Source organism: Gordionus sp. m RMFG-2023, chromosome 1 (assembly GCF_954871325.1).
Source record: "Gordionus sp. m RMFG-2023 chromosome 1, tfGorSpeb1-WG-v2, whole genome shotgun sequence".
NCBI lineage: Eukaryota > Metazoa > Nematomorpha > Gordioida > Chordodea > Parachordodidae > Gordionus > Gordionus sp. m RMFG-2023.
In genome coordinates this window covers 27,637,840-27,651,562 of record NC_088775.1, presented here as the reverse complement: position 1 = coordinate 27,651,562, position 13,723 = coordinate 27,637,840, and the positions used below count along the sequence as shown (strand labels likewise).

The 13,723-nt window shown below is 30.0% G+C and overlaps 1 protein-coding gene across 2 annotated transcripts in view; it reads right to left on the bottom strand.

The window, feature by feature from the left end:
* Nucleotides 1–13,723, bottom strand: part of LOC135931079 (uncharacterized) — a 52,697-nt gene that overhangs the window by 23,334 nt on the left and 15,640 nt on the right. The window contains exons 2-3 of one of the 2 annotated variants that reach the window (XM_065467945.1): nucleotides 8,084–9,088; nucleotides 5,428–5,719 (exon numbers count right to left, since the gene is read on the bottom strand). In XM_065467945.1, the coding sequence (XP_065324017.1) occupies nucleotides 5,428–5,719; nucleotides 8,084–8,809 (1,018 nt within the window). In that variant the 5' untranslated portion in view covers nucleotides 8,810–9,088. The remainder of the gene's footprint in view (nucleotides 1–5,427; nucleotides 5,720–8,083; nucleotides 9,089–13,723) is intronic. The other variant, XM_065467944.1, reaches the window with a different exon arrangement.

Below are 13,723 nucleotides of genomic sequence, written 5' to 3'. Positions count from 1 at the left end.
ACCTATTTTCCTAGCGTGTCGTCGAGTCCTTTTGAATGGAAAAAGGAAATTGACGAAGAATTGGATCAATGGGTTAAAGATGGTATCATTGTTCCAGTGGAATATAGTGTATGGGCAACCCCGTTGGTACCGGTTAAGAAATCAAATGGTAAATTGAGACTCTGTGCTGATTTCAGAGTAACCGTTAATCGATGGGTAGTAGAGGTTAAATATCCTTTACCCCGAATTGAGGAAATTTTGGCCCAGTTGAAGGGAGCGAAATATTTTTCAAAGGTTGATTTTTCGTCAGCCTATTTACAATTACCTTTGAGGGAGGAGATTCTTAAATTATTGACGATCACGACTCCCAAAGGGTTGTTCGCTTTTTGTAGATTACCATTTGGGTTGAGTGTGTCAGCGCCTATTTTTCAGCGCACCATGGCGTCCGTTTTCCAAGGACTAGAGGGTGTATTTTATTACATGGATGATGTGCTAATTACAGGGATAACGCCTGAGCAGCATAACCATCGTCTGGAGGGAGTTTTTAAAAGAATTCATGGTAAAGGCTTGAGAGCCAGCAAAGAAAAAAGCATTTTGGGCGTAATAGAGGTCGAATATTTAGGCCATCAAATAAATGGGATTGAGGTGAAGCCATTGCAAAAAAATTTGAAAAATATATTAAATTTGAAGCAGCCCAATAATAAGGCTGAAGTGCAGTACTTTTTGGATATGGTAAATTACTATCATCGTTTTATAGAGGATTTTGCGAAGGTAGCTGCCCCGTTATATGAGTTATTAAAAAAGGGTGTTCATTTCGATTGGAAAGTAGAGCAACAAGAAGCATTTGAAATTTTAAAGGGAAAAATTGGGGAAGAGCCAATTTTAGTCTGTTTCAACAATGATTTAGAAATTATTTTAGCGGTTGATGCCTCCAACAAAGGTGTTGGAGGAGCCTTATTACATGTAATTGAGGGTGTGGAAAGACCCATCCTTTTTTTCCCCGAGTTTTTCGGGATGTCGAAACGAGGTATTCGGTAATTGAACAGGAGGCCTTGGCCGTGATTTTCGGTTTGACGAAATGCCGTGAATATTTGATTGGTAAAAAATTTGAAATTTTTACTGACCACAAGCCGTTAATCCACCTATTCCGAAAAGATAATAGGGAGTTAATGCTATCTCCCCGGTTACAACGTTGGTTATTATTAGTGGGCAGTTTTAACGTGGAGGTTAGATATCGTCGGGGCAAAGAGAATCATTCGCCGGATATTTTGTCCAGGTTGGGTTCTGGCTGTGCAGACCCGGAAATAAATAGTAGTATAAGTGATAGAGAGAAGGCCTTAGTGCGTTCTCTGTCTTATATTTTAAAAGGGGGTCCTACAAATTGGGAGGATTTGAAAGCCAATACTGTGAATGACAAAGTTCTAGGTCAGATAAAATTAAGTCTATCAGGAGATAAACCTTAAAAAAACAAATATGATGCATATAAAAAAATACAGAAAGAATTATCAATTGTTGATGATTGTATTATGAGGGGAAACAGGGCCGTAATTCCTTATAAATTACGGAGTAAAATTATGAAATTATTGCATGCCGGCCATCAAGGTCGAGACAAGATGAAATCTTGGGCACGAGAATATGTATGGTAGCCTGGTATGGGTAAAGATATTGAACGGATTACCAGGAAATGCGTTCCTTGTAATGCCTGTTCCCCTATGCCCCGTAAAGAGGTAGGGCAATTTTGGCCTAAATCAAAGAAACCTTGGGAACGTATCCACATCGATTTCTTTGATCTTGATAAAAGGACATATTTTTTAGTGGTAGACTCGTATTCTAAATGGATAGAATATGCAGAAGTACATGGATATACCACAAAAATTGTTGTTAAAAAATTAAGAGAATTATATGCTCGGTTTTCCGGACAAGATAGTGTCTGACGGGGGTCGCGCCTTTGTCAGTGAAGATTTTAAACAGTTTTGTGTTGAGTCACAGACAAAACACATTATGGCTCCACCATATCATTCCAGCTCGAATGGACAAGCTGAGAGGATGGTAGCCATTGTTAAAAATTGGATCAAAAAGGCTGGAACCCATAAAGAGGAGGCTTACATGTCTCAATTATATTACCTCAATTCTCGTAATCGAGAGGGAGTTACGCCTGTCGAGTTATTTTTAGGTAGGCGAACACGGGGTCCTTTGGATTTCTTAAAACCAAAGAAGAAAACTATTACCTCAATGGAAGTAAAATTAGGGCGGTTTGCCGTGGGACAAAAGGTTTGGGCCCGATTGTTTGACGATCGGGCAACCAAATGAGAAAAGGGTCGGGTCATATTGAACCGGGGTTAGAAATTAAGTGAAATTTTGTTAATAACAGGGGTGACTGTGATTCGTCATCACGATCATGTAAGATTGGGATAATAAGAAGCGTCTTATTTTTTTTTTGGGGGGGGGGGGGGTTCGTATGGGTTCGGTTTCCGAATATATTTGGTCATATTGAAAATATGTCAATATAGACGGGTTGTTGGTCATTTTCAGTTAAAATCATAGTTCAATTTAGACGGGTTTAATAAAAAGTTTGTCAACATGGTAATGAAATATATTTGGTCATATTAAAGATCATAGTTCAATATAGACGGGTTGTTGGTCATTTTCGATTAAAATCATAGTTCAATGTAGACGGGTTTAATAAAAAGTTTGTCAACATGGTAATGATATGGAAAGTTTTCTTCGGTTTGGTTCGTTAAGGAATGTTCTTTGTCTGTTTTGTTAAATGAATAACAGATTTGTGTTAATGTTATCTTTTATTAAATAAAGTTTTGTTTTCAATGTAATGAAAAGATGTTTGCATATTGTCTTTTATTAAATGAATAGAAAGTTTTTTTAGTGTAATGAAAAGATGTTTTTATCTTTTATTAGATTAATAGAAAGTTTTTTTTTTAGTGTAATGAAAACAATAGAAAGTTTTTTTTTAGTGTAATGAAAAGATGTTTTTATTTTTTATTAGATTAATAGAAAGTTTTTTTTAAGGGTATTCAAATAGTTGGTGATTTTAATTTTGATCAACTTAAACATTTGGTAAGAAGATGGTTGATGTATTCAATATTTGTTTCTCCCAGTTCTATGGTTGCCAATTTTTGTCCTTACTTATTTTTAAAAGTAGTAATGAATAATATTAATTTTGGGGGATTCGCGTGAGTGAATTAGAAGGTTATGTTATTTGTTTCACTTGACGCTCACACCAAGGGATATTGTAATAATATTATTGAGAAAATTGAAGCACATGGGAGAAATAGTTTTTGTTTGTTATAATGTGCTTTGCGCTGTAAAAAGTATACATTAATATAAGTTTTTTTTTATTAGTTTTTTTTTTAAAATATATTATAAGTTTTTTTTTAAAATATTATAATAGATTCCTCATATAATTTTTTTGTAAAAAGTATTATAATAATTTGTTTTCATACAAATACCCACTAGATCTCTATTCATAAAAATTTTTAAGTAAAGTTTTTTTTTAAAGTTGTTTCTCCTTCGTGTCCAGTTGATTATCAAACCAATGCTCATGAATTATCGTTTACTCCACCACTCCACCTTTCGGAACAATTACAACCACCCGATTATAATAATAACGTCTTCGTTATCCCAAAACTCCACAAAGGAATACCACAGTACCACCAATGATGAATTTAGGCAATGAACATTCTTTATTACGAATGGATATCGCAGACAAAGAAAACGAAGCAGATGATTTGACAAGCTTTAGGGAATATCTATTGTCCCTTTCGAGTTTGGTATTTCCCATAGTTATATTCACTATCACAATCATTCACATTGAAATTAGCTATTTTTTTTGAAATATTTAAGGTAATCATGATATTATTAAATTAAAAATAAAATCGAAGGACTGTATAAAATTTTACAAATCTGCTATAGCAATTTGATTGATCATGCAACACCGATATATATCGATCATTTTTTTTTGTCCCAGAATATATATACCGTGACAAATCTTTTAAAAATATCTATTTTTTCTTGTTTATTTGTTTGTTTATAGGCGTGCCACAGCCCATAAAGGGGGGGGGGCATGTCGTAAATGTGACATTTTCTAATATAATGTCAATCAATTTTTATATATATATATATTAGTTTTATCAATTGTATATAATTAAAGAAATGTCAGTCATTTTTTAATTAATATGTTGTTGATTTTTTTTTGACAAAGAATCACTTTTTAATTTTTCATGATTTTTTTAATTATAATAAAACTTTTGAATTTTTACTTACTGTGACTTAATAAAAATATAGATCCAAGTTTCAGTTCCGTGCTTCCTTTAGTTTTTCTTTTAGATTTTTCTATATTTTAGAATTTCGTTGGTTTTAGTAATTTTTGATATAGTTAACATTTGAACTCCTTTTTTTTTGACAGAAAGTATTAAAAATTAAACAAAATATGGGTAGGAACGTTTGCTGGAAAAATTTCAGCATCATTTATTGCCTCTAGTCTATATAAAAATAAAACTATAAAATTAAATGATTTTGAAGTTCCCAACAAAGATATATCAATAATAAGTAATTTAAGCTATTTTTATAATAACCACATATACTCCTCAAATTAATTTATGTACATAAAATATATAATTATTTATTTAAACTGCTAAAAATATTTAGGAGCTTCCGGAAATGTCACAAACTATGGGAAACCATCGTTATGCAATTGCAAAATGGGTTGCATGAATAAAAGGTGTTAGTGTTTCAAGAACAACCTTAAATTTCAACGAAATGTCATATAGCATTAAAGAATTGTTGCAATAAATAATTTTTTTTTAATTCGGATTTTTTTAAAATTTATATTCATGTGGAAATATTTAATATTTCATATAAATTTACAAAAACAAAAATGTTTAACCTTATTTTTCATTCATTATATGCCTTAATTTTATACTAATTACTTTTTTTTAAATTTGGCCTTTTAATTATATGGTGCCAGCCAGATGGCAAAAAAGGGAAGAAAGAGTAATTATATTATTTTGTTTTCATGGGGATTCGGAATATTTTTTAAATTCCGAATAAAACGTGGGGATTCAATCCTACATGATTCTATATCCCAATACGACATATATAACAAAAATAGTTAATTTAAATACATTGATATAAAATTATTTACAAAATAAATTGATATAACAAAATGATAAAATACTTATAGCTCGAAGGTTGTATGAAACAAATTTAAGTTTAGATTTTTTTTAATTAAAAATTTAATTTAAATCAACACCCATATTTTCACTTAAATTTTTTTTTGAGAGATCAAGAGCCTTAAAAAAATTTTTATTTTGAAGAGCATATTACAAATTCTGATTCTAATATTAAATACTAGATATTAGCAGTCAAAAAAATAATTAACTCAACTTGGTGTGAAGAATTTAGAAAATATAAATGTTAAAATAAAATTTAAACCATGTAATATGTTTTTTTTTATCAAATCAGTCAGCACAGTGCTATTTCTTTCGCTAACCAATTCCAGGAAGAATTCATCTGTATCGCGACAAATACCCCCTACAACCCAAATTTGAGGCGGTTTTAGCTTCCCTCTCCTGGGAAATTTAGTGTTGTTGAGCTGAATTTCTCCGATTTCTATGGTTTTGTCCGCACCTCCTATCGGTTTGCACTCCTTGGCGTTTACATAGATGCATACTTGGCGAAATATTTTGTAATAACTCAAGGTTGTCTTGGCGGATAACTTTGTCGCCTTGTTTATTATAGTAATAAATTATAAAAACAAAAACTGTGATCACACCCCAAATTTATCATTAGTGAGTGAGTAGTGAAACTGGACCATAGTCGGGCAGGAAATAACTATAAAATTTGGTAGTTGGACGGTGAGTAAAAAAAATGATTAAAAATTGGCTCGGCATTATAAATTAAATTAACATGTTTTTTTTAAATATAAAGACAAAATTAAATAGTTACCTTTAAAAAATATATCAAATATTTATATATATCTCTCTCATTCATTAACCATTATCTTCATTATAGGTTTGGCATAGATTTTTAAAAATTCAAATCGAGATTTAAATCGAATACTCGTATTTCAGTCAGCAGGGAAGTGCTGATTTAGATTGAAAAATATTATATATTATAAAAAATTTTATCTTAATATAATATTACCTTGCAAGTAAAAGGTTAATGTTTCAGTAGACCATCAGGAAATTGTTGGAAAAAATATATATTGATAAGTCATAAGCTAATTTGATAATTGTCATATAAAGCTGATTCAAAAATTAGATATGTGCATAATATTAATATATAACTTAACTAGTCGATATCAGTGATTCGGAATAAACGAATACTATTATGAATATCCTCAAATAAAACAGTTAAACCAATTTTAAAATTTTATTTTTTTGGCTTATAAAATAATGATGTTTTTTTATTTTTAATTTTAGCTACTATTATTTCCCAAATGGGTGTTCTGATATATTAACCCAATTTAAAATGTAAGGTAATATTCTAAAAGAATCTTAATAAATTAGTTTTGTGTCAATTGATTAGTATGTCCCCAAAAATCTAACATTTTTAGAAACTCTCCCTCTCCTCCCTTTTGTCTGTTAAAGGTTAATTTTTTAAAAAATAATATAAATGTTTCAATTAACCTTATCTTCTGAGGATGAATCAGTTGTTTATAACAAAATATTACATAAATTATTTTTAAAATGTTTGGTTATTTGACAAAATTTCAAAAAAATTTAAATATATATAAATTACTTTATTATTATTATATGGTTGTTTTTGTAACCAACCACCCTGAAAATCAACATTATACCTACAAAAATACCATTCGAACAATTCCTTATTTGTATTATGAATATAAAAACATTATTCGGATTCGATTCGAAAATTAAATTCTTTAAAAATATTTTTAAAAATGAAAATTTAAATAAAACTTTGAATATTTTTTTTTAATTTGGGATTTCATCTTGATAAATTTCTTATCCATGAAAATGATAAAATGTTAGATTTTTTATTAAACATAATTGGAATTTTAGGTAAAATTTGATCAAAAATAGCCTTTTTCATTTTTAAAAATATTTTAAATAGAATTTTATTAAAAATATTGATATAAATCAATAATTTTTTTTAAAAAATTGGGGTGATTTAAATTGACCTACTTTATCTCAGGATGATTTCCAAAATTTAAAATTCATGTTTTAAAAATATATAATTTCTCATACATCTGTCGCTCCTCTAGAACGTTTAGTCTAGGGAAGCTTGTTTTTGGAGAAAAACTAGCAAGCCTTATTGGACATTAACTTTGAAAATTGTTTATTATTTAATAAAAATTAATTAACCCTCGAGTGGTATACGGACATGGAAACATTAATATTTTGACTTGATATTTTTCCCAAGAATCTCCTAATTTATGTTAAACTATATTTTATCAAAATTTTCACCCACGTTTAGAATAATATAATAATATTTATAAAGGCATTTTTTGGAAGAAAAAGAAAACAGGTTTTGCCATACTTATAATAAAGTAAACAAAAATTTACAGTGTTTTGCATTTTGAATAGATTTTTTACAACCAAAAATATGAAATTTTAATATGTATTTTTTTTATAATTATTTTTAATTCAATTCAAAATATTATAGGCAATTTTGCTTTTTTTCGACTTACGAAAATTCTCATATTTTTCATTTGTATATTTCGAATTGATATACTGGTATAACTTAATAAATGTCCAAAATATCTCCTGATGTAGATTGATTGTAATTATTTCAGTGCAAGTAAATATTATAACTCTAAACAACACCATATTGTTAATAACTTGAGAGCATTGTTCTTTATCATCAGATTATTGACATTTTTTCCGTTTAAAAATTAGATGTAAAAAAAAATCTTAAAAATATTCGGTCAATATTTTTTCAGGTGAATTATTTTATTTTAAAATATGAATAATTCAAATACATTATTCGTTAGGCCTAGTGTGTGCATTGGAGGTCTGTCAAGGGCAGGCTGGAAAAAATTAAAACCACGGGTGAATGAGCTCGTGGTAAACCTTGTCCGCTGGCCTATGAATTGTATAATTAAAATACATATAATATATATATATACTTCTCTCAATTGTGATTGCGAAACGTGATAATTCTCCAAAAATAGGTATATTAGGCGAAATATATTGACGGCCCCTATGCCATTCGAGTAAAAAATGGTATCCTTCCATACGGATATCCTTTTATAACATTTACGATTAGAGCATCTGAATATTTTATTTCTCGAGTCTTCGTAAAAATATGCCATAGAACCGCAAATACAATATTTGGATGTGAAGAGTAGGTTATTCTGAAATAAAAATTTCAAACACTTATTTTCGGAATTAAACCTATCATTGAATTCTAAGAAATTCGAGACGGCATCTGGATTTGGGGTGATATCACCACCGATCTGATCTATTAGCTCTGCGTTGTTTGGGCAGGCGGTGGCCTTAACGAGAGATGAGAAAATCGAAAAGGTAGTTATAGAGGTGGACGACAACTCCGACAGGAAAAAGGAGGTCGACGAGGGTATGGATAGGCTGATAGGCTTTCTTTCGACATCCAACATGAACGAATCTTCATTATCGCTGTCCTTAATGGGTGGGTTGCCAACGTCCAGTTCGGAAGAATCCGTAACGTACTGGTATTTGCCGGTGGATTCGTACACGCATATACTGTTACGATGGTCGTGGAAAGGCGGGTTAATCGAAGCGTTACTCTGATGATGAATGAATCTGAACGTAGGTCCGTCATTGCACGATCCCCGAAGAAAGTTGGGGCACTTTCGCGAATCTAACAACGTCATGAGCTGTGGCGCCTGCTGAAATGTATCTGAGGTCAAAATATTTTGGGTGGATGGTCCACCCTCAGCCTCTCCCAAGGAGAAAGAAGAAGTAATTTGAAAAGGTTCCGGGTGGGATGTGGGAGACGGGGGGAAGAGATTGGTCAAATCACTAACTTTCGTAGTGGTGGGATAGTAGCCATAAAAGCGGGCTAAGGGCTCGTTTTTTGTACTGGAAGTTTTAAGATGATTATCATAATTGAGGCTAATCTATAGATAAAAGTTTTGAATTCACTAATAAACCTAAGGCAATCAAATAAATATATTAGATGCCGATATAATTAATTTAATAGTTAAGTGAAGTGAACACCTAATATATTATTGTATATAGTAAATCTTAGCATGAACCTATTCGATTTAGGGATTCATTCTCTTCGAAATAAGAGGTGGCCAAAATTCACTCTGATCTACCTACCTAGACATCAGCAGAAATTTTTAATAGTTTTGTTATATACCTTAATGTCTTTTGTAGGTGTTTGTTTTATAAAAAAAAACACAGAATTTCTCATTCCATAAGTATCTTAAAATTTTCTCATTAATACAGTGTTGTGCAGATTTAATTTAAAACATTTCCATATTTTTTAATTCGTATGTAAATAAAATTATTTAACTTGTAAAAATTGATAAGAATATATTTTAAAACAATTTTTTACAAGTCAAATAATTTTATTTTCAAATAAATTAATACATATGGAAATGTTTTGATCTAAATCTGCACAACACTGTAAATCGCAAATATTTTTATAACTCCTCTAAAAATATTTCATTTTCACTTTACACTAATTCCCACTAATTTAATAAAATTATCGAAATGTTTAATGTATATTTTATTTTTTCAAACTTTTCATTATTTTCGTTAAATTTTTCCGGGGAAATATACAACTCTAATTATAATTTTCAAATAATAACAAATTTTAGTTATTTATTTTAAATGTTTTTATTGATCATCAATTAGCTTCGGCTATGGATTTGGGTGAATCAATTGTCAATCTCCTGTCATCCATTTCATGCATGCAGAGGGATTGGGATTTTTCTTCTGGTTGAGCGTTCCGAATTTCCATTCCAACAACCAGAAGAGTGAATGGGTCGAGGCAATCCTCAGCCAAAATTGCCATCTACATTTCTTTTCAGAACAAATGAGGATCTCAATTGGACTTTATGCCGGGTATGAATCTTTTCACCGTTTGTTTGCATTCTATGCAATGCCTTAGGTTAAAAAATATTGCCGATTCTTTAAAGAACGCCACCCCGGGCACAGCGAGTTTAATCATTTAATCGCCGAAGCTTTAAAAAGGACTAATATACCAAATTCCCTACATCATGTGTGTCTTCTTAACACATCGGACAATAAAGGGCGAGGTGGATTAACCCTCGCAGTGGAGTAACTATCTGTGATTCGGGGTCAGGACATCCCCTAATCCAAAAATGTAATGTTAAAATGATTAATAATGATTATATATTTAATGTAAAAATAAATAAATTTATAGATATTTAAAATTCAATAAATAAATGTAGATATATTTGTCTCTGGCCATGATATTTATTTACTTTATGAAAAGAAAAAGGGAACTTTGTGAAAAAAGATCGCCATTATTATTATTTTGGTATTATGAAGAAATTTATATGAAATAATACGAATTATTTTGGATATTGAATTGAAGAAATTTTACTAAGATCTCTGAATTATTGTTGATATTTTAAACAAATATTAATCTAAAGTATTTTGGATAATGAATTGAAGATCATTTACTAAGAAAAAAAAATTCGAATTATTTTTGATATTTTAAACAAGCAGGGATGCGAACCCTGCCATAATTGTTGTGTATTGAATTGTTTTATTTTGTATTTTTTTAAAATGTTTATTTTTCATGAACATACTATTTTTAAATGAATTTGAATACGTAAAAGGAAATGTTTTTTGATATGAAATAAAATAAAATCAATTGCAAGAATTATTTCTAACAATATTTCGATTACTACTAACATTAAATATCAAGAATGACGCAGTCGATAAAAAGTCTAACGGATTCAACCCTGTGTTACGAAAATTAGTACGACTTTAAAGAATTTAACACATTACTAAGTTTACCATCATCACAGGAAAAATCACTGTTATTAACAATAGGGTATGATACTTACAAAATACTGGTAAATTTGTGTGCACCTGATAGTCCGGGAAACAAAGAGGTATTAGAAATACATAATATTTTAATCAAATTTTTTCATCCCAAACCTAATATAATTGTTAGAGAGATATAATTTTTATCAATATAATCAAAAAAATGAGGAAAAACTATAGACTATATACAAAATCTTCGAAAATTAGCAACGACTTGTGAATTTGGGGAATATTTAAATACTGCATTAAGAGATAAATTTATATTCGGAATAAAAAATCCTAAAATTTTACAAAGATTATTATCCGAAGATGATATAGACATAAATAAAGCTATTCAGATACTGCAGTAGAAACAGCCATAAAAAATACAAAATAAAACTAAAATCGATCAGTTAGAAGAGTAACATATTAATAATATAAATAGAATTAAAAAAGTTAATAATGAGAATGATAAACAATCATAATCATATAATAATTATAATACGAGCTACAAAAAAACCAAATCCCTGCCACTCTTGCGGCCGAAACAATTGAAGGGAGAATTGTCATTTCAAGAATGCCACTTGTTATAAATGCAAAAATTGGGCATATTTCTCGAGTCTGTAGAAAAGAAATATTGAATTTTATTACGAATGAATATAATCTAAAATTTTGGGTGGATATCAAAATAAGCAATAGCGATATCGGAATGGAATTATATACTGGAGCTGGGGTAAGCATAATAAACGAAATAGATAGATAAAATCAACTTAATCGTCCTGGATTAACAAGTTGCATGCTAAAACTTAAAAGCTATACAGGGACCAATATACCACCATTAGATTACACTGTAGTAAAAGTACAATATAAAGAGTGAACATTATAACTACCTCTCATAATTACAAAAAAAATTACCTGAAAGGGGCCATACAAATAAATAATATTAATATACAAAATAAATTTCCTCAATTATTTACCAAAGAATTGGGCTGTTTAAAAGATTTTAAGGCACAAATATAAATGAAAAAAGAGAAGCCAATGTAAATCACCTCCCCTACCATACGCATTAAAAGAAAAATATTTAGACAGATAAAAATAGGAGTAATAGAAAAAATTAATCATTCACTTTATGCATCACCAGAGTAATTGTTCAAAAGAAAGATAAAACATTACGAATTTGTGGGCCAGTTTGATGCCTATTTAAAAATTAAAGTGAGGGAAGCTTAAAAATATCTGGTAATCTGATAATAATTTGATTTTTTTTCCTCTATCTAAAAGTAAAATTTCAAGATTATCAATGTTGCTATCATTATTATTATCACTACAACCAATGGGTATTGTCGTAGCCTCCAATATATTGTAAATAATGGAGTTTTGCTTATGCCATAAATCTTTAAGATGGTCTTTAGCCATTTGTTATTGCTCAATACTCAATAGAACTTGATATCGAGGGTCTAAATATATAACACTATTTTGCAAATATGTTGCTCTCGAATTTTCATGTTTTCTAATATTTAGTATAAAAAGGACTGTAAATTCTAAATCTAATCGGCATCTAATCCATATACCTTAAAATCAAATAAACATAATTGTTCTGATTGTAATCTTAATATTGTTATTTTTAAAGCAACTAATACACTAGTAAGGTCCTTTATTTGTCACCAATCATCTTCCGACAAAATGACTTCACGTGCTCCTATAATAAAATCATTACAGAAATCTTTCAAACTTAATAATCGTTCTAGCATCATACAAAATGAGGACCAACGTGTTGTGCATTATCATTTAAATTAAAATATTATTAATTGTACTACAAAATAATCAACGTATTTCTATAACATAGCATATTAATAAATTTACATAAAATAATATTACACTGGGAAATAATTTATGATATCAATCTTTAAATAAAATGGAAGTCCAGGAAGAAAATTGGAAGATAAACGCAAAGATAAAATAAATGATTCCACAAAAAAAGTTAATAAAATTTATATTATTTTTAAAAAAATTTTATGACACCTAGAACCCTAGGACCCTCCACTTTTAAAAAGGGTCAGGGTTCGGGTTCAGCCAAAATACGAGGGTTCAGGGTCCGGGTTCACATCCCTGTCGACAACTAGCCAATACTGACTTGCTATCTCGATTACCTATACAGGGAACCACAATATCAAAAGAGAAACATTAAATCAAATACATGGGAGAACAAACACCTTTAAATGCAAGTGAAATCGAAAGAAAAACAATGCAAGATGATGTACTCTAAAGTATACAGGTATACAATAGACGGATGGCCAATAAACTATGATACGTGTTTAAAGGAGTGCAGCCAAAGGAGTGAGGAAATCACAACAGAGAGGTTGTTTACTTTGGGAACTAAAATGATAATATCACAACAATACCGAAACAACGTGTTAGACATGATACATCAAGGACATATTGGAATGGTAAAAATGAAGATGAGAGCAAGACAATACTCGTAGGGGCCTAATATAAACAAAGATATAGAAACACGGATTAAAAATGTAGAGAATGCCAGGAACAACACAATATGCTTCAAAAGACATCAATTCAAAATTGGCCAAACCATCAAAAGCATGGCACCGGGGTTTTGATTATATTGGATGTTGGACCATTTCAAAAACATTATTGGTTGGTAGTAATAGATGCTAGCAGTCGCTGGCCAGAAATAGTTCCCATGACTAGTACTACAACCGAAAGCAAGATCAAAATATTAAGAAATATCTTTGCCAGATTCGGATTTCATAAGATAATCATTTCTG